This window comes from Rana temporaria, chromosome 3 (assembly GCF_905171775.1).
Source record: "Rana temporaria chromosome 3, aRanTem1.1, whole genome shotgun sequence".
NCBI classification, from domain to species: Eukaryota; Metazoa; Chordata; class Amphibia; order Anura; family Ranidae; genus Rana; species Rana temporaria.
This window is the reverse complement of record NC_053491.1, coordinates 335,647,214-335,667,617: the sequence shown is the minus strand read 5'-3', so window position 1 is coordinate 335,667,617 and position 20,404 is coordinate 335,647,214. Positions and strand designations below refer to the sequence as shown.

The 20,404-nt window shown below is 43.8% G+C and overlaps 1 protein-coding gene across 1 annotated transcript in view; it reads right to left on the bottom strand.

Moving 5' to 3' along the window:
- CCDC69 (coiled-coil domain containing 69) overlaps positions 1-16,128 on the bottom strand; it is a 78,195-nt gene extending 62,067 nt beyond the window's left edge. Inside the window, exon 1 of the mRNA XM_040345057.1 lies at positions 15,892-16,128. Within this exon, the coding sequence (XP_040200991.1) occupies positions 15,892-15,939 (48 nt within the window). The 5' untranslated portion in view covers positions 15,940-16,128. The remainder of the gene's footprint in view (positions 1-15,891) is intronic.
- Positions 16,129-20,404: the final 4,276 nt, after the last annotated feature.

Sequence of the window (20,404 nt, the reverse complement as noted above, 5' to 3'; positions counted from 1 at the left end):
CCAGTAACATTTATACAGTAATCAGTGGCTATTTTTAGCACTGATCGATGTATAAATGTCAATGATCCCAAAGTGTCCGAAATGTCCGCCACAATGTCGCAGTCCTGATAAAAATCATAGATCGCCGCCATTACTAGTAAAAAAAAAAAAAAAAAAAAAAAAGACATAAATCTATCCCCTATATTGTAGATGCTATAACTTTTGCGCAAACCAATCAATATACGCTTATTGCATTTTTTTTACCAGAAATATGTAGAAGAATATATAAATCGACCTAAACTGATGAAATATGGGCAGGTGCAGTCTACTTTATCCACTGCAAGTGGAGCTTGTCTGCAGCGGCATTGCAGTTGGAGAGGAAATCAAGAGGAACGTGGTTTCTCTATGGTTTGCTAGGTCACTTGGGAAGGGATCCAGTTGGATGCTGCTGCCCCAAGGCAGAACCTGGCTTCCAAGCTTGGGGTGCATTGGCGTGGGTAGAGTAGGGACAGGTACCCCATCTGTAAGAAACAGAATGAACGGCACGGAAAATGTAGGGCTCGCATTTTCACTGGACATCCTCCCGCCTACGCATAAGATAGCCAGGCTGCATTCTGTCCCTCCTACTAGACGTTGTCGGTTGAAGCCTGCTTTCTACATGCTGTTGGAGCAATGAGTGCTCCCAGTTTGGCTGTCTTCCCAACAAGTTTATTGTGAACTGTCTTTGCATTAAACCCCTTTCAAACTGGGGCGGTTTGCAGGCGCTATTGCGCTAAAAATAGCGCCTGCAAACCGACCTGAAACAGTGGCTGCTGTTTCTCCAGTGTGAAAGCCCGAGGGCTTTCACACTGGAGCGGTGCACTGGCAGGACGGAAAAAAAAGTCCTGCTAGCCGCATCTTTGGAGCGAAGGAGCGGTGTGTATACTGCTCCTCCACCACTCCTGCCCATTGAAAGCAATGGGACACCATTGCAGAGGTGCTTTGCGGTGGTTTTTAACCCTTTTTTGGCCGCTAGCGGGGGGTAAAACTGCCCCGCTAGCGGCCGAATAGCACCGTGTGAAAGGGGCCTTAATACAAGGTCATTGCATTTGGACTGTATGTGTTGTTGCCGCTGCACCCCACCTATATATGTACTAATGTAGTGGTCAGCAAATATCTCAGTACTTCTTTGCAAGAATTCCATATGTTGGGTTTTAGGGACATGGTCACTTTAATTTGAATCACCTGCAACCTAAAAGTTTTATTTACAATTTGGCCTCTCTGACATAACCATTCAGATCAGATCAGTGACATTTGTTTAGTCTGGCTCAGATTAAACTAGAGAGAGATTGGTTCACAGATATCTTGCTGATGTGAACAGACACCATATCTTTTCCTTATATTTTATCAGATATCAGTTTGATATACCTTTTTGCTTGAATTTAGAAGCATTTGAACAAATGTTATGGGCAACATTTCGGCAGCTCTCTTCATCTAAGGGATCCTCCTTTGGTTATATTCATTGGTTCTTGTGATTTATTCGATCTAGCCAGGTATTTATTAATCAATTTTTAATTGTTTATTTACAACTTGGTTAGCTACTTGGGTGATGTGTGCCTAAACCACTCATTGTTAGTTAAAGCGGATCTCCACTCTAAAGTGAAGTCGCGCTGATCTACAGACAGGTATCTGCACCCACTTCCGGCCACACGATACGGGCAAAAGATGGGTTTTTTCCTTACTTCCCGTCCGTCCCCCGTTGTATGCTGGGAACACTCGGCTCCCAGCACACAGCGGGAGACAATCGGCAGGCGCAGCGCGACTCGCGCATGCGCCGTAGGGAACCGGGCAGTGAAGCCGGAGCGCTTCACTTCCTGGTTCCCTCACCGTGGATGGAGGGGGGGAGCAGCAGGGTGACGAGCGATCGCTCGTCATCTGCTGCGGACGGCGCTGGACTCCAGGACAGGTAAGTGTCCTTATATTAAAAGTCAGCAGCTGCAGTATTTGTAGCTGCTGGCTTTTAATATATTTTTTTAGTGGCACATCCGCTTTAAGTTATTTTATTTTACCCTTTTTGTCTAGGCTCTTTAATACACTATGGCCCCGATCTAGTCTATTGGTACCCATCGGTACCACCGGAGTGCAGGTCTCTACCAGTCAGCAACTACCTGTGTGTTGTTGTTTTCTCTACTGCTTTTAACTCTTCTTCATATAAAGGAACTCTTTTCTATTTGTGGTAAGTCTTCTTGGCGCCATTCTTTGTGCATTTACCCATTGAACAACATATTTTTTGTACAAATCTAAATTATGTATATTTTTCCCAATATAATTGAATCTAATATTATGAAGCTATGTCTTGCATGTATACTGTTGCTTACTGTATGTGTTTACAAAAACTAACTATTTGTTTTCTTTGATGTCTAGCATTGCTTGTCTAAAAGCTCCCGAGGAAGCTCTCTGTAGAGCGAAACATGTTTAGCAAGTACCAAAGTCAATGCTGTTCACTGATCTTCCTTATATACCATTGGAGATCATCAACATTTTCATCTTATTGATGTTTTTTTACATATATCTATTAATTGTTAAAAATAAAATTATTTTTCTAATTTTTTTTGTTGTCTATTACATTTCTACTAGCACCATTTAAATAGTCCCTGGGGTCCCTAGGTACCCTTCTTTCCTTTACTTCATATTGTACATATGGGACGAGGTGCATGGAATTGATGAGTTTTTGTCCATAACTTTTTTTTTTTATTATTATAGCAGAAAGTAAAAAATTGTTTTTTTTTTTTTTCAAAATTGTTAGTCTTTTTTTGTTTATAGCGAGTGCACAAAAAAATCTGCAGGTGTTCAAATACCATTAAAAGAAAGCTCTATTTGTGGTAAAAAAAGGACATAAAATTTGAGTACAGCGTCACACACCTGCCAGTTAAAATAACAAAGTGCTGCATCGCAAAAAAAAAAAAAAAATCACCTGGTCATTAAGGGAGTAAATCCTTTCGGTACTGAAGTGGTTAAAAAAAAAACATTGACAGGGAGGGAAAATTATATATATATATATATATATTTTTTTTTTTTAGATACATACAGGGCCTTTTCTACTATAAAATACTACCTGTTAATTTAAGTTTAGTTCCACTTTAAAACAATGTTTACCTTCTGCGTTTGTGAAAGTTGGCCTTGTTTTTTGATACTTTGTCCCCAAACCAAAGAGTCCCATGGACTGTCCTAGTTGTGGGGCAGTTACGTCCCTGCAGAATACTACTGGAGGTCAGATGTCATTTAGATAATAAAAAAGAACAAAAATATTGTTCAAAGAAAGCTGGATAATAAATTCTGTCAACAGGATTGGTCCTGCAGAATGTAAGAGAACCTTATGGGCCTTTTGTCGGAGGTATCAGGGAGAAATTTGCCTTCAAACGGCCAAAAGAAGGAGTGTGCCATTTCTGCTGTGCACTTGTGATGTAACCTTTTTCACAATATCAAGATTGGCTGCTTGGTTTTTATGGTCACTAAATTGTAACCGCATATTGCCTAATGTAAAAGTAATTTTTGAACTTTCACGGATAAACATAAAAGGTCTTTACAGTGCAGATTACCTGCCACAGCCACACCAGCATAAAACATGGACTAATGGAAGAAGCTCCAGACCAAAAGGATAAAAAGAGTGCAAATTATTTTTTTTTTTTGTATAAACTAATAAATTAAACACAACATGTTTCAGCGGTCAGAAAGCACTCCCCCTTCATTAGGGCTCCAGTTAAAATAAGAATCTTGAAGCCAATTGCTGGATTAAGAGAGTTAGGCTGGCCATACATGAAGAAAATATCCTTTCTGCAACCACAGAGTGCATAGTTGCCAACATTTGTCCAGGGACACTTTGCAGCACAGCTATTAATTAATTACCACACTCACTTCCCCGAAGCTCCACCCACTCCGCATAATCTTTGCCAAGCGAAGATTATGCAGAGTGGGTGGAGCTTCGAAGGGGTGGGGGGTTAGCCTGGTTGAAGGGGTGGGGGGTTAGCCTGTCAGTGCTCAGACCATACGCCGCACACTGCATCAAATTAGTCTGCATGGCTGCCGTCCCAGAAGGAAGCATCCTCTAAAGATGATGGACAAGAAAGCTCGCAAACAGTTTGCTGAAGACAAGCAGACTAAGGACATGGATTACAGGAACCATTTCCTGTGGTCTGATGAGACCAAGATAAACGTATTTGTTTTAAGCGTGTGTGGCAGCAACCAGGTGAGGTGTACAAAAACAAGTGTGTCTTGCCTGCACTCAAGCATTGTGGTGGGAGTGTCATGGTCTGGGGCTGCATGAGTGCTGCCGGCACTGGGGAGCTACAGTTAATTTAGGGAACCATGAATGCCAACATGTACTGTGACATACTGAAGCAGAGCATGATCCCCTCCCTTCTGAAACTGGGCCACAAGGCAGTATTCCAACATAACGACCCCAGACACACCTCCAAGAAGACCACTGCCTTGCCAAGAAGCAGAGGGTAAAGGTGAAGGGCTGGCCAAGCATGTCTTCAGACCAAAACCCTATTAAGCATCTGTGGGGCATCCTCAAACGGAAGGTGGAGAAGCGCAAGGTCTCCAACATCCACGAGCTCCATGATATTATCATGGAGGAGTGGAAGAGGACTCCAGTGGCAACCTGTCAAGCTCTGGTGAACTCCATGCCCAAGTGGGTTAAGGCAGTGCTGGAAAATAACGGTGGCCACACAAAATATTGACACTTTGGGCCCAATATGGGCATTTTCACTTAGGCCTGACATCCTTCAAACTGAAAACTGAAGGGGCTAAAAAGACAGCAGCTGCATCCTTCCAGAAGCAGCCATTATTGGGGTATTCTGACAGTCGCTGGCTGTTAGAAAACAATAGTTGTCAGGGGAGATTTGTCCATCTGTGCCGTTTAGTGTGAATGGAGGAATCTGGTAGATTTATTTCCTTCAGCCTATGTGTACGGCCAGCTTTACTCTTGGTTTACTAGCGAATTGCAGTTCTCAACTCCACCAAGGACAATGCCTGCCCTAGCACATGATACATCATGGAAGATAAATATAAATCTCCCAGCACCTTTGCTTGCTCCTCACTGGGAATGGCAGAGTGTGTGGGTGTGCTAGCAGAGGAGTAAGCATCATCTTAGCAGTGTGTATATATATGTGTCAGAATGTGAGGGAGCAGCGCAGGTCAGTACTGCTAGGACTGAAGCACTTAAAACAGCCAATGCACATTCCTGCATATCAACACGACTGGGAAGGGAGATACAATGAGCAAAGCGACTAGAAGGCGAAGAGCCAGCTGTTGGGAAGAGTAAAATAGCAACTTTAAGGTGCCACATTATAAGGCTTATTTAAACGCAGTGCAAAGACATGCTGTAAACCACAACACCCAATCAGAAATTAGCTTTTAGTGTAGACGGACTAATCATAGCTAGTCTGTCACCAGTTGGTAATGGTTCCTTCATTGCAGCCAGTGTTAATTTCGTCAACTAAAACATTGTAGTCGACTAAAATAAGACTAAAACTAAAATGGCATTTCAGTCAAAGGACTAGAACTAAAATGATATTTTAGTCAAGACTAAAACTGAAATGATATTTGACTTCAAAATTAGCACTGGTCTGTAGTGCATGTTCATACCTCACTATCATAAATAATAACATATTAAATACTGCTGGAGTGAAAAATCTCATATGTTATTATTTATGATAGTGAGGTATGAACATGCACTACAGACCAGTGTTCATTTTGAAGTCAAATTTCGATTTAGTTTTAGTCTTACGACTAAAATGGCATTTTAATTTTAGTGCCATTTTAGTTTTCTGCAATTGTTTTAGTTGACTAAATCTTCAGTACATTTTAGTCGACTAAAACTCATTTTGGTTGTCTAAAATCTAATGGGCGTAATTAAATTGTAATGCATTAGTTAACATTTCTCTACAATTTCCAAACTCATTATATACTGCTGGAGTGAAAAATCTCATGAGTTTGGAAATTGTAGAGAAATGTTAACTAATGCATTACAATTTAAAAGGGGAGGTTCACCCTAAAAACGACTTTCGCTTATTACACTGGCCCCCCACATTACAATACGATTATGCCTATTAGGTTTTTTTTTATGCTGTACATACCTTGGTACAGCTAATTCACCCGTGGCTTCCGGGTTGCGAGTCCCGCGGGAGTGGGCGTTCCTAACATGCTGGTGATTGAAGTTTTGACAAAAAAAGAGCTCCCCCCCGTCGCGTAAGCCGCGTCACGATTGCCGAAAGGAGCCGAACGGCGATGTGCAGGCGCAGTATAGCGCCGACTCGCCGTTCGGCTCCTTTCGTCAATCGCGACGCAGCTTGCGCGAGGGGGAAGCTCGTTTTTTGTCAAAACGTCAATCACCAGCATGTTAGGAACGCCCACTCCCGCGGGACTCGCAACCCGGAAGCCACGGGTGAATTAGCTGTACCAAGGTATGTACAGCATAAAAAAAAACCTAATAGGCATAATCGTATTGTAATGTGGGGGGCCAGTGTAATAAGAGAAAGTCGTTTTTAGGGTGAACCTCCCCTTTAATAACGCTCATTAGATTTTAGACAACCAAAATGAGTTTTAGTCTACTAAAATGTACTGGAGATTTAGTCGACTAAATACGACTAAAACTAAAACAATTGCAGAAAACTAAAATGGGACTAAAATTAAAATGCCATTTTAGTCCTAAGACTAAAACTAAATCGAAATTTGCTGCCAAAATTAACACTGATTCCAGCGCTCTTTGCGCAATGTAATGAAAAGGGTTTTTCACTTTCAACAACTGGAAAATTCTTCCACATTTGTGGCAAGGATGAAATATTGCAAAGATTATTTAACTTGAAGTGTCACTAAACCCACATCATAAAAAATGTTCAATAAATGGTGTATTACATGCTGTTCATACTCACTATGAAATTTGTTTTCTTTATCCTGCAAAAAACCTTGCTGATCCTACTGCTCTCTATCTCCCCCTTCTGTCCATGACCCCCAATTCAGCGAGAGATTTTGCACCTGTGGTAGCAACTTTTCACATGCTCAGTTTTCAGTGTGTTTCTATGCCGAGCATTTCCTCCCTATCACATCTGAGCAGCCCAGGGGACTATAGAGTCACACATGTGGGTGTATACATAGTAGTATAAATGACAGCACACTCCCTCCTTCCTCCTCCATGCCAACTAACCAGCTAAACACAGGGGGGGGGGGGGGGGGGGATTACATGTCTATGAATCTGAACAATCTTGAAGCTTGTAACCTTAAAGTGGATCTTCAGTATTTTCTTTGACTTTCCATCTATTAAATTTTCTGCCCTTGTCGTTTTAACTTTGGATAATACATTTTTTTTTTCTGCCAAATACCTTATACAGCCAACTTCCTGTCTGGAAAAAAAAGCCTAGGTGTATGATGACATGCACAGCTCGCTCTCTCACTCTTGTGAGAGTTTGCCAGGAAGAGAGGGGGGGGGATGAGTCATTAGAGGGCCAATGAAAGCTGCAGAGCTGGAGGTGTGTGTGTGTGTGTGTGTGTGTGAATCCAGGAAGTAAACAGACAGCAGCTTCAGCTGCCCACAGTTAAAATGGCTGCAGTCAGACTCAGTGGAGGGAGATTTCTGCAGCATATTTGGCAAGTAAAGAATCACAGTATATATAAAATAATATGCAAAGTGGTTGGAGGGAAGCTTCAGAATGGCAAAGATGTTTTTATTACAAATTATGTGGGCAGACTGCAGTTCGTCTTTAATTGGTGAAGATCCTTGCACATTCACTTCTTTTTTTATTCACTATGCCCTGTAAGTAGGCACTGCGTCACACATTTCACAGAGTCTGTCTTCTGAACTAAAGAGGTGATGAGGAGTTTCAGGAGGTGGAGCCGTACAGAAATATGTGCTTGCAGGCAAGGTACCATGGGATATGTGGTCCTTAGAAATTGGAAGTAAAAAGCAGAGGAGAATCTAAAAATCATACAGGGAATCTAGAAAGTTGATTGAAGGAGATTTTTCAACTTTTCTTATATTGGATTGTCAAATATAAAAAAAAAAAAAAAAAAAAATCAAATTGTTATTACAATGCCGATGGTATAAAATGAAATTGTATGCCGTGAACATACAAAAAGTTTTTTATCTTAATGCGTTCGCTGAATTAAAGTAAAAAAAAAAAAAAAAACAACACGACCTTCCACTAGCTTCTTCTCTCCCTCCCCAAATATTTACTTGAGTCTGTTAGACCCAGTTCACACTGAGGCGACTCGTCAGGCGACACAGCCGCCTGACAAGTCGCGTCCCATTGTAGTCAATAGAACCGTTCTAATAGGAGCGACGCAAGTCGCTCCGACTTAGAAAAAGGTTCTTGTACGACTTCAGGGACGACTCGGGGCGATTTGCATTGACTTCTATACAGAAGTCATTTTGCAAGTCGCCTTGGAAGTCGTCTTCAGGTCGCCTGGCCTAATCGCCCACGAAGTCGTGCCGCCCCTGTGTGAACCGGCTCTTAGTGATCCAGTGCTGTGCCCATCTGTAGCCCCACTCTTCTGAGCCATGCTGTGCGTGTCTGTATGGACACACACAGCCTGACTCGGAAGCATGCCCGCACAGGTATCCCCATAGCAAACTGCTTGCTATGGGGGCACTCCAATTTTTTATTTTTTTTAAATACAGTGCTGGCAGGGGGACCCCAGAAGAGGAGGTAAAATACCGATCTGTGCAATACCATTGCACAGAGCAGGCAAGTATAAAATGTTTTCAATTTTCAGAAAAAACAAACAAGACCTCAAACATCTCTGAGAAAATAGTATGTATGTATGTATATATGTATATATACATATATATACGCATACACACACATACATACATACATACATACATACACACACATTATTTTTTTAAAGCAAAGCATTCATATTTTAGATGTCAAAACAAATGTCAATGCTCTCTGCTTTTACTGGTTCAGCTAAACGCACCTGACATTTAAGGTCAAGGGACCACCACCCGAGCCTTTTTACCTAGGTCAAGCAGGCTGACCTTTGTCACTTTCAGAACATAATTATGTCACTCGTTCAGCTCACTAAAACAACCTCCTCCCAACTTCTGCCATCAGTAATACACATAAAAGTGAAGTGCAACTACAATCTGTTATTTAAATTTTAGTCTGTGCAGGGAAAGGATTCAATCTGCTTTTGGGGTTTATAGCTTTCTGCACTCTTGTTTGGGAGATTTATCATCACTTCCTGTATCTGGGATAGCCTTTTCCAAAAGACAGGAAGTAGGGGAGGTCTGCCCAATTGGAACACATGCCGCAATTTAAACCCACCAGTTTGTGCAACAACCCAAAAGTCAAAGTTTTGTGTGGAGTACCATTTCGTCTTCATGTTCTGTTGTGCAATGCTACCAGACATTTGACAAATTACAATGTATGTACTGTATGGAGCAATACTTCCTTTCCACCAGTCATCTTCTGGTTCAAGGACATACCTTTATATCAACCAAGTTAAAAATAGCTTCCAGCAACTCCCTAAAGTAAACCTCTCATTACCAAGGGTAATGTGGTGGCTGCCATGGTCAGCCTCCTTCTGAGAATTCTGCTTACCTCATGTTTTTCTCATCAGCTACTTTCACACGGAGGCGCTTTGCAGGCGCTAAAAAAAAGCATCTGCAAAGCGCTCTGAAAGAGCCGCTCCTTTTACACTAGAGCGGTGCGCTGGCAGGACGCTCAAAAAAGTCCCGCCAGTCACATCTTTGAGGCGCTGTAGGAGCGGTGTATACACCACTCCTACAGCGCCCCTGCCCATTGAAATCAGTGGGAAGTGCCTCCAAATCACTGGCAAAGCGCCGCTGAGGTTTTAACCCTCTTTCGGCCGCTAGCAAGGGGTGAAAAGCGCCCAGCTAGCAGCCGAAAAGCTCCACAAAAACTAAGGTAAAGCGCAGATAAAAACCGTGGCGCTTTACCGCCAATGTCCGCGACCCCCCAGTGTGAAAGTAGCCTTAAAATATTTTTTTTCTTTAAAATTTTATTTAAAGGGTTTGTAAGGGTTAATTTTTTTTTTAAACAACAAACATACTATACCTCCACTGTGCAGTTCGTTTTGCACAGATTGGCCCAATCCTCGTCTTCTGGGGTCCCTCAGCGGCTGTCTCGGCTCCTCCCTGCAAGAGCTAACCCTCTTCTGGGAAGCGCTCTCCCAAAGGGGTTAGCTTGCGGGCGCGCTCCCAGGTGATACAGTGGTGGCCATAGCCGCCAAGTGTATCACTCTGCCCTGCACCCGATGCGTCATTGATTTGATTGACAACAGCAGGAGCCAATGGCTGCACTGCTATTAATCTCCATTGAAGAGCTGCCTCAAGCTGGGGGAAAGCATCGCTCACGGAGTTTTGTGGCTCAGGTAAGTAAAATGGGGGGGCTGGGGGGCCCCGAGAGTGCAAGGTGTTTTTTTCACCTTAATGCATAGGATGCATTAAGGTGAAACTACATGAAGCTTTACATCCCCTTTAACCACTTAACCCCCAGACCATATTGCTGGTCAAAGACCAGAGCACTTTTTGCGATATGGCACTGCGTCGCTTTAACTGACAATTGCGCGGTCGTGCGACATGGCTCCCAAACAAAATTGGCGTCCTTTTTTCCCCACAAATAGAGCTTTCTTTTGGTTACACACACAGCTCCCGGTCCTCGCTCTGTAACGAGCGATCGTGTGTGCCCGGCGGCGATCGCCACTTGTGGCCTGCGTGAAAGCCGACGTTATATTACGTGCTCTCTCGCAGGGGAGCCGACCTGCGGCCGTAAAACTGCGGCGGCTGGTCGGCAAGCGGTTATTCATACCACATCCAATTCGCATAGCAGGAGATTGAACCGGCTCCATAGAGAGCCGATCACACACATCTCCGCAGTGGCTCCAGTGTGTCTTTTGGTCTGTTTCAGGTCCAAATTCAGCCCAAAATTTGGGCTGAAATCAGACCCGATACAGTGAATTAAGACGCACCGGACTCCTGCTGTGAGCCGCTGCGTTCTCCAGTGTGAACCCCCTCCTCCCTGCCTGTCAGCTCTGTGCCTATGTCTCTGTCTCCCCCCTCGCTGCTATTAGAAATAAATCATTCTAAATGGTCACTGCCAGCCCCTCTATTATAGTTGGGCATACCACACTGTATATGTGTTTTGTTAAAACGAGGCATGTAAATACTGTTTTAGAGCCATCTTCAGGCTGGTCACATGACTCGCAGTCGCTCTACCCCTCCGATCCAGGTCTTCTGTAGGAGGACCCGAGATCTCCCTTTGATGTCAGCTGGGGAGGTCATGTGGCCACTCAGCCCCTCCTGCAGTAGCCCTGGATCAGAGTTGTAGAGTGGCCACGAGTCAAGTGACTATCCTGAACCGGTATTTACATGCCTCGTTTTAATAAAACACATATACAGTGTGGTATGCCTGGCTATAATAGAGGGGCTGGCAGTGACGATTTATATTTTATTTCTAATAATAGCAGGGGGGGCGGAGACAGAGACACAGGCACATAGCTCACAGGCAAGGAGGAGGGGTAGGGTGACCACATTTCCAAACTACCATTCAGGGACACACCCCCTCTCTCACCTTCCCCAAAAAAAGATGAGGGGGCACGGAGGGTAATGTATACTCGGGGTTGATGGGGAATTTGGTGGCGGGTTATTTGTCAGGTGAATGTGCCACTTGCCACCAGATGCAGTGCCGCTTGCCACCCATAGCCTGCCACCAGATGCAGTGCCGATGTCACTCCCTCTGCATGAGCCACGTGCGTAGAAGGAAAGAAGTGGCATCACCATCTGGAGAGTGAAGATCACACCAGTCCCTGCTGCTTGCCACTGGGTGCCAGAGAAGGAGGAAGTGCCGAGGTGGGTGGGGACAGCATTGCTGCACTAGGCGCAGGCCTCGCTCCCAGTCTCACTGTCTGAGAGTAAATTGTCACTGATTGCAAGATGCCAGGCAGCGCTGGCTCTAGCAACCAGTTTTGGAAATGTAGTTATTAGTTAGTAGGGTGTGGCTGTGTCCTCTATTTTATTCCGGGACATTGTATTGTCCCGGAAAGAAGGTGCCCGGGACCCAGGACAGACATGTCAATTGCGGGACAGTCCCGGGCAATCCAGGAGAGCTGCGGATGACGGAGGGATGTATGCCACTGTAGTCAGGGCTCAGCAGCCACAATTATCGTGGTCAGCACAGGGACACAGGAAGTGGCAGGATCAGACAGCTTTTTTAAAAGCTTAGAGAGGGGAAGATTAGACAGCACTGTGCCGTTTAATCTGCTTTAAGGGAACAGGATCTCTTTAAGCCTTCCATGGAACATTTAATGCATGTTATGGCATGCAATGCATTAAGGCAGCCCATTTATTTTGAATGGACCGGCAATGCACCACAATGGAAGAAAACAAATGTGGCTTGTGGCGTGCTGCCAAAAATAAAAAGATAGCACATTCACTATTTTTTGGCAGTGTACCCCAACACACCTTGTTTGCTTCATAGCAATGCATGTCCATCATAAGGTGCATTGAGGTGCCAATCAGAATCGCACAGAGTTGCCCCACATTACCGCAACAACATGGTGTGAATGGGCGCTAAAGAATACAGTATTTTTTGGTAGGCAGCCTGTGTTGCCGTGCATATTGCATTGTAGCTCATTGTCTTGTGCAGGTACGTTGGGGTGCCATTTACAACAAATGCCACTGCATTCAACTAGCATTGTCATGCGCAGACCTGGGACAAGGGGTGGGCAGGGGCTGCCCTGGCTGCAGTGGCTTACTGCAGGGATGCTTCTGTTACAAGGCGCAGTTTGGCATCTATACCCCGAGTGCTGGATGACCTTGTACCAGCACTGGTCACGTGTATAGGTATTACATGGGTTGCAGTAGATGGTGTGACCCTTAAAAGTGCCAAGCCTTCCCAAGTCATCTTCAATGTCCTAGTCATCTGGAAATGCTGCATGGCACTTGTTTGATGTCAGCACAACAGTCATATTGCACAGATGAACAAAACAAATTTTCTGCAATTCCAGTGGCACAATCAACAGAACGGCAATAGCTGTATTTTTGCTACACACACAGCGGCAGAAAATCTAGAACAGGGGTGAATGATAGTTCAGAATACGCTGCCCAAGACACAGACAACCAATAGAGGGACGTTCTACAATTGTAAAAACAAAATCACAAAAATATGGCAGGAAGGAAGTAAAACAATGCAGTCACATCACATTGTATTCTTAAGTACAATAATAACTAGAAATGATTTTAAGGGCTGTGTCACACCTGCGGCACGCGGTAAGATCACAGCAGTGCCAATGTGCTGGTGGCAGAACATCACACTGTTAGCTTTTTTTTCAAACAAACTTTATTTAATAGCACACATTTTTATTGACCGCAACGTGGTGGATTGCGGTGGACTACACTAAGAAAAAGTAGCACATGCAGTACTGTTTTCAGCGCACACCACTGCAACATGGAAAATTAAAAAAAAATAAAAAAAAATAAAAAAAAAAAAAAAAAAAATTGCATGACAAGTCACACCCCATTGTTGGCAGTGGAAGGGTTTTTAATTGTTGTGACTCAAGTCGCAGCAACGTCGAAAAAAATTCCAGCACTACTTTTTTTGCGATTTTTTTTTTGTGACTTGCATTAACTTCTGTTAAATGAAGCCACAATGAAATCGAAGGTCCAAATTGCACTGATCTGCAGCTTCGAAATGGTGCTGAAGTAGCGCGATTTCAAAGCCGCACTGGTGTGAACCAGGGCTTAAAGCGGAGGTCCGGCTTTAAAAAAAAAAAATGAAAAGTCAGCAGCTACAAAACACTGTAGCTGCTGACTTTTATAAGGACACTTACCTGTCCAGGGTGCCCGCGATGTCGGCAACCGAAGCCGAGCAATCGCTCGGGTCTCAGCTGCACCGCCGCCATCCTCCGTGAGGGAATCAGGAAGTGAAGCGTTGCGGCTTCCCTTCCTGGTTCCCGCATGCGCGAGTCGCGCGGCACTATGCGGATGTCTCCTGGGAGACACACAAGGTCCCAGAAGACACCACTCTCCATTCCCCAGGAGGCAGCGTGAGGAGGAGAAGAAATAAGACCACCACGGACGAGGAAGTGGAAGATTAGGACAATCTGCCTAGTAACCAGGCACTTCTGGTGGTGGACCTCCGCTTTAAAGTCTATCACCTGTTGTATACCTACCAAAGCCCTGGTTCACATTGGAGCGATTTGGTATGCGACTTGACATGTCAAATCGGCAGCAATGGCACCATCCGAATTGGTGCGATGCCGCATTTGCTGCGCCGCACCGATTCCCAAAAGTGGTTTCTGTACTACTTTTGTCGACTTTGTCGATTTTTATTGACATCTGTGCAACAACTCACACAGATGTCTCTGAAAGCGCCCCTGAAGTCGGGACTGACATGCGGGAATTAAATCGTGCGAGTTCAGCTGAATTTGCATGATTTTATTCCCACTGTCAATGTGAACCTAGTATATGAAATATTTTAGGTTATTTAGGTGTTATTTAGGTTATTTAGGTATTTTTTGGTACTTTAAGGCTGGGTTCACACTTATGCAATCCCAGACATCGCACCGCATTGTCTGTGCGATGTATGGCTGAAATCGCATTACATTCGCACCAAAAATGGTTACAGTTTGCACTGGAATCAGATCGCATGTTTGTTTAGACCCATGCGATCCAATTCCACAGTTCACAATTTGGGGGCGTCGTTAACTTTCTATTGACACTCGCATCGGTTCGCAGAGAGCAGCGTGAACCGTCTGTGGAGTCAGCTGCGTTGTGGGAAACCGCATAGGAATCGCGCTGGTCCCCCGCATCGCAACAAGTGTGAACCGAGCCTAAATCCTGATAATCACTTTTTTTAGATTGCAATCTCTAACGAGCAGGACCCTCTGATTCCTCCTGTATCGAATTGTATTGCGAGAGCCCATTCACACAGGGGCGACTTGGGATCCGCCTTGAAGTCGCCCCAAGTCGCGCTGTTGAGAAAATCAATTGAAGTGAATGGAGCCGTCTTCATGTACACTACTGAAGTCGCTGCGACTTCAGAAAAGGTTCCTGTACTACTTCAATCCGACTTGTATCCATTGATTTCAATGGAAGTCGCCTCAGAAGTCGGATCGCTGTCTTTACTTCAGCGACTTTTCAGGAAGTAAAAATTGTTTTTAAGTCAAACCCCTCCCCCTCCCACAGAGCTGATTTTAGTTTGATTGGCCACTGGAAAGTCGCCTGTCCTGGAGGCGACTTGAAGTCGCCTTCTAAGTCGCCCAAGTTGCGCTGGGGTCGCGTCCAGGTCGCCTCGCAAAGAGTTGTGTCGCCCCTGTGTGAACCGGCTCTAACTGTCCTGTCTGTCCCCATGTTGCAAAGCGCTGAACAAACGGTTGGCACTATCTAATATTAATAATAATAATAATAATAATAATAATAATAATAATAATAATAATAATATTATTATTATTATTATTATTATTATTATTATTGACATTTCCAGGTATAAAGTTTGAAAACACAGAACTGCCTAGGAAAACAACTGCAAGCGAGCATCATTCAATACAAGGACAGCCACAAACCATTGCTTTTTATTTGCCCTGTTCACACCATACAGGTGCCTTGCATAAAATGCAGTACGTATGCGTTTTAAGTCTCAAGATCGCATGCCAATCTAATGCAGTCAGACGAGTTCCAAAAATACATTTTTTACCCTGTAGAGAAAAAATATTTTGAAACTCAATGGACAATAATGCAAAATGCGATGTGTTAAAAATTGCACGTCAACGTGCGTATGCATTTCGCATGCGTTTTTGTGGTGCGAACGAGCCCTAAATGCGAAACTCAGGGAGAGTTGAAAGGTTCATATCTGCCCATTACCTCCTCTGACTGCAAACAGAAGTAACAGTACACTATAATACTCTTACCTTGTTCCTGGATCTGGGGCAGCACAATTTGCTGGCCTTGCAGCCCATGGCTGCACCCCGTTTTAGAGCTTTGCAGCCACCGGTGGAGTGTGGGTCACATCTCGCCCCCCTTCTCTCTCCTCTATACTTTGGCTGGCTGCCTGGGTCTCCTACACACACCCCTCTCTCTCTCTCACTCTCACATACTAACTAAACCTGCTGCTGCTCACTAAAGTTTAGGCAACAGAAAACTATTGTGGCCGTAAGTATCAGAATAGAAGCGCATGCTGCTAGTGGAAAGATGGGAGGGGGCAGGAGACGGCTCATAGGACAAAGCTGAGTGCCCAGCTTGATGAAAGTGGTGGGGGTCATCTGTTCAATCCTATAGTCATACTTCAGAGATTGTTTCTTTTTTTATTGGTCACTTTATACTTCCCAGATCACTTTCTTCTGAGAGAGCGCAGAGTTTCTATCAGTAAAACTTTTATAATGAATTATGAAAATATTTTCAGAATCGATTAGTTGGTCAGCTGATAAGTTGGCCTGCATACAGAATGCATTATTTGTTTACATATCAGGAAATACAGTGCAATGCATATACCGCTCCGTACATCGTTCATACGTGTCAGTATACACAGTGCATCACACATACAGCTCCGTACACCATTCATATGTGTCAGTATACACAGTGCAGCACACATACAGCTCCGTACATCGTTCATACATGTCAGTATACACAGTGCAGCACACATGCAGCTCCGTACATCGTTCATACATGTCAGTATACACAGTGCAGCACACATACAGCTCCGTACATCATACATGTCAGTATACACAGTGCAGCACACATACAGCTCCGTACACCGTTCATACATGTCAGTATACACAGTGCAGCACACATACAGCTCCGTACACCGTTCATACATGTCAGTATACACAGTGCAGCACACATACAGCTCAGTACACCGTTCATACATGTCAGTATACACAGTGCAGCACACATACAACTCAGTACACCGTTCATACATGTCAGTATACACAGTGCAGCACACATACAGCTCAGTACACCGTTCATACGTTTCAGTATACACAGTGCAGCACACATACAGCTCCGTAAACCATTCATACGTGTCAGTATACACAGTGCAGCACACATACAGCTCCGTACATCATACATGTCAGTATACACAGTGCAGCACACATACAGCTCCGTACACCGTTCATACATGTCAGTATACACAGTGCAGCACACATACAGCTCAGTACACCGTTCATACATGTCAGTATACACCGTGCAGCACACATACAGCTCCGTACACCATTCATACATGTCAGTATACACAGTGCAGCACACATACAGCTCCGTAAACCATTCATACGTGTCAGTATACACCGTGCAACACACATACAACATGTGAATGTGTGAGGAGCAATGCCTCATGGGACATGTAGTCCTGGGCAGGAGAAGGAAGTGAGTGATTATAAAGACAGACGTTTTTACTTTGGGGCATATAGGGCCCTAGGGACATTTTGAAGCCAGGAGGAGAAAGAAGTGCTGATGGGGGACTCCAGAAGAGGAGAATGGGTGGCTGCTCTGTGCAAAACCATTGCACAGAGCAGGTAAGCATGACAAGTTTGTTGTTTAAAAAAAAAATCTAACGTTTAAAATCACTTTTAGGCATTAGCATTTTTTTTAACCACTTCCCAAATGTCACATGTACATAAACGTCGGCAGGTTGTCAGCCCTGCACAAAACGCCGTACAGGTACGTTGGCTCCTTTAAGAGCCTTGGCATGGGGGACCCGATGCGCGCGGCCAGTGGTCGCTAAGCTAAGCTTTCATGCTGCCCAAAGCCAGCACTAACAACCCCCCCCCCCCAACACACACAGACAGGAGAGGAGAGAGGGCTCAATCTGCTCCTCTTCCTCCTACCTCTCTGTGTCTGCCCACACTCCAATCCCCAGGGTTGTGCCTCAGAAAAGGAAAGTGGGGGCCAGAAATTTGAAGTCCAGCATCCTCAGATACATCTGGATGAGAGGTGCTGACTGTCTCTCCCCTTCTCTCTCCTGCCTCTGAGAGAGTGCACTAAGGAAATTCAGGGTTCTCAGAGCACCCCTTACATCACAGTTTCCCTTTACACCAGAGGCCACAGTGTTCCCCCTTACATCAGAGTCCTCTCCGTACATCAGAGTTCTCAGTGTTTCCCCTTTAAATCAGGGTTCCCAGAGCATCCCTTATGTTAGAGTCCCCAGAATTCTCCCTTACATCAGAGTCTGCAGAGTCCCCCCTTACAGTGAAAGGGAACTCTGTGGACTCTGATGTAAAGGGGGACTCTTTTTTTTAAAACACAGCTGGAGGGAAATCCCACAACCGAAAACACAATGCATTTTTAGATGCGTGGGGGTGCCATTAACAATGAATTACAGCCTCATGAGTCTGCAAAGGAGCGGCGCGGTTTAGCTGGTGCAGAACACGTTTGATTTTCATGCTGTCCCACACCCTCAACCACTTGCACAAGCGTGAATCTAGCCTGAGGAAGTAATGTTCCACTTTAACCACTGGGCACTTAAACTCCCTTCCTAACCAGACCAGTTTTCAGCTTTCGGTTGAATTTGAATGACAATTACTCAGTCATGCAACACTGTACCCATATGAAATTGTTGTCTTTTTTTCCCCCACATATAGAGCTTTCTGGGTTTTTTTATTTTTTGCGCTATAAAATAAAAAATAATGAAAATTCTGTAAAAAAAAGAAATTGAAAATTTTTCTTCATAAATTTTTGCCAACATTTATACTGCTACATATCTTTGGTAAAAAATAACCCACATTTGTGTATATTATTTGGTCTTTGTGAAATTTATAGAGTCCACAAGCTTTATTACCAATATCTGAAAATTGATCACGCCTGAAGTACTGATGGCCTTTTGAGACTCTAACATGCCAGGAAAGTACAAATACTCCCCAAATGAGCCCTTATTGGATAGTAGACATTCCAAGGTATTTAGTAAGAGGCATGGTGAGTTTTTTGAAGTTGTAATTTTTTCCCACAATTCTTTGCAAAATCAAGATTTTTTTCACTAAATTGTCATATTAGCAGGTTATTTCTCACACTGTCACACACAGCATATGCATACCACAAATTACACCCCAAAATACATTTTGCTATTACTCCCGAGTATGGCGATACCACATGTGTAAGACTTTTACACAGCGTGGCCACATACAGAGGCCCAACATGCAGGGAGCACCTTCAGGCGTTCTGGAGCATAAATTACACATCCAATCTCCTGACTACCTCTTATGCCACGTACACACGATCATTTTTCGGGTTCTAAAAAATGAAGTTTTTCAGGCTCTAGAAAAAATTATGTTTTTTTAAACTTGATCATTAAAACGGCCTTGCCTACACACGATCATGAAAAAAAAAATTCTCTAAAAAAACGGTGACGTACAACACATACAACAGCAATAAGGGGAAGTTCCATTCGGATGACGCCACCCTTGGGGCTGCTTTAGCTGATTTTGTGTTAGTAAAAGACGATTCGCGCTTTTCAGTCTGTTACTGCGTGATTAATGTGCTTACTGCATTACGAACGCTAGTTTTACCAGAACCTGCGCTCCCGCCTCATAACTTGCTTCTGAGCATGCGCGGATTTTTCACGTCGTTAAAGCCCACACACAGCCATTTTTTACAACCCGAAAAACGACAACGTTAAAAACGTTGTTAAAAAATAGAGCATGTTCGAAAAAAAATTTGGTCATTTTTTAGAACCCCAAAAATGCTCTGAAGCCCACCACGATCGTTTTTAATGACATTAAAAAAAAGTCATTTTTTAGAACCCGAAAAATGATCGTGTGTACACGGCATTACAATTTTGAAGGCCCTGGAGCATAAGAACCATGGAAACGCCCCAAAAATGACCCAATTTTTGAAAGAAAACATCCCAACGTATAATCTATAAGGCATAATGAGTCTTTTGAACATTAAACTTTTTAAACGTTTTTGGAAAATGTGGAAAGAAAATGAAAACGCATTTTGTTTTTTGTACAAAGTTGTCCATTCATGCAATATTTCTAACACATGGCATGTACATAGCAAAAATGACACCCCAAAATAGATTATGAAATAGAATATGAAAAGCAGGGGGGCGGAAAGCTTTAAGCGTAACTCCACTTTTGTTAATGTAGCACTACCCCCCTAGGAGCTGCTGGTTTAAATTGGGTTTTGCACGTTACCTCTAAAGCCCCGTACACACGGTCGGATTTTCGGCCAACCAACTTCAAAATCCGGCACTTTTCTAATTTCTCCGACCGTGTGTACGTTCCATCGGACCAACTTTTTAGGCTTCAATCGGACAAAAAGTTGGGTCTGTGAACGGACCAACTTTCTGTTCTGAAAAGTCCGATTGTGCAAAGTGCGACCGTGTGTACAGAAAACCATCGGATTTTTCAAAAAAAGCTAAATGCGCATGCCCCGAAATAAAGAGCACCCGGAAGCCAGCTGTCTAGTAAAACTAGCGTTCGTATTTGAAAA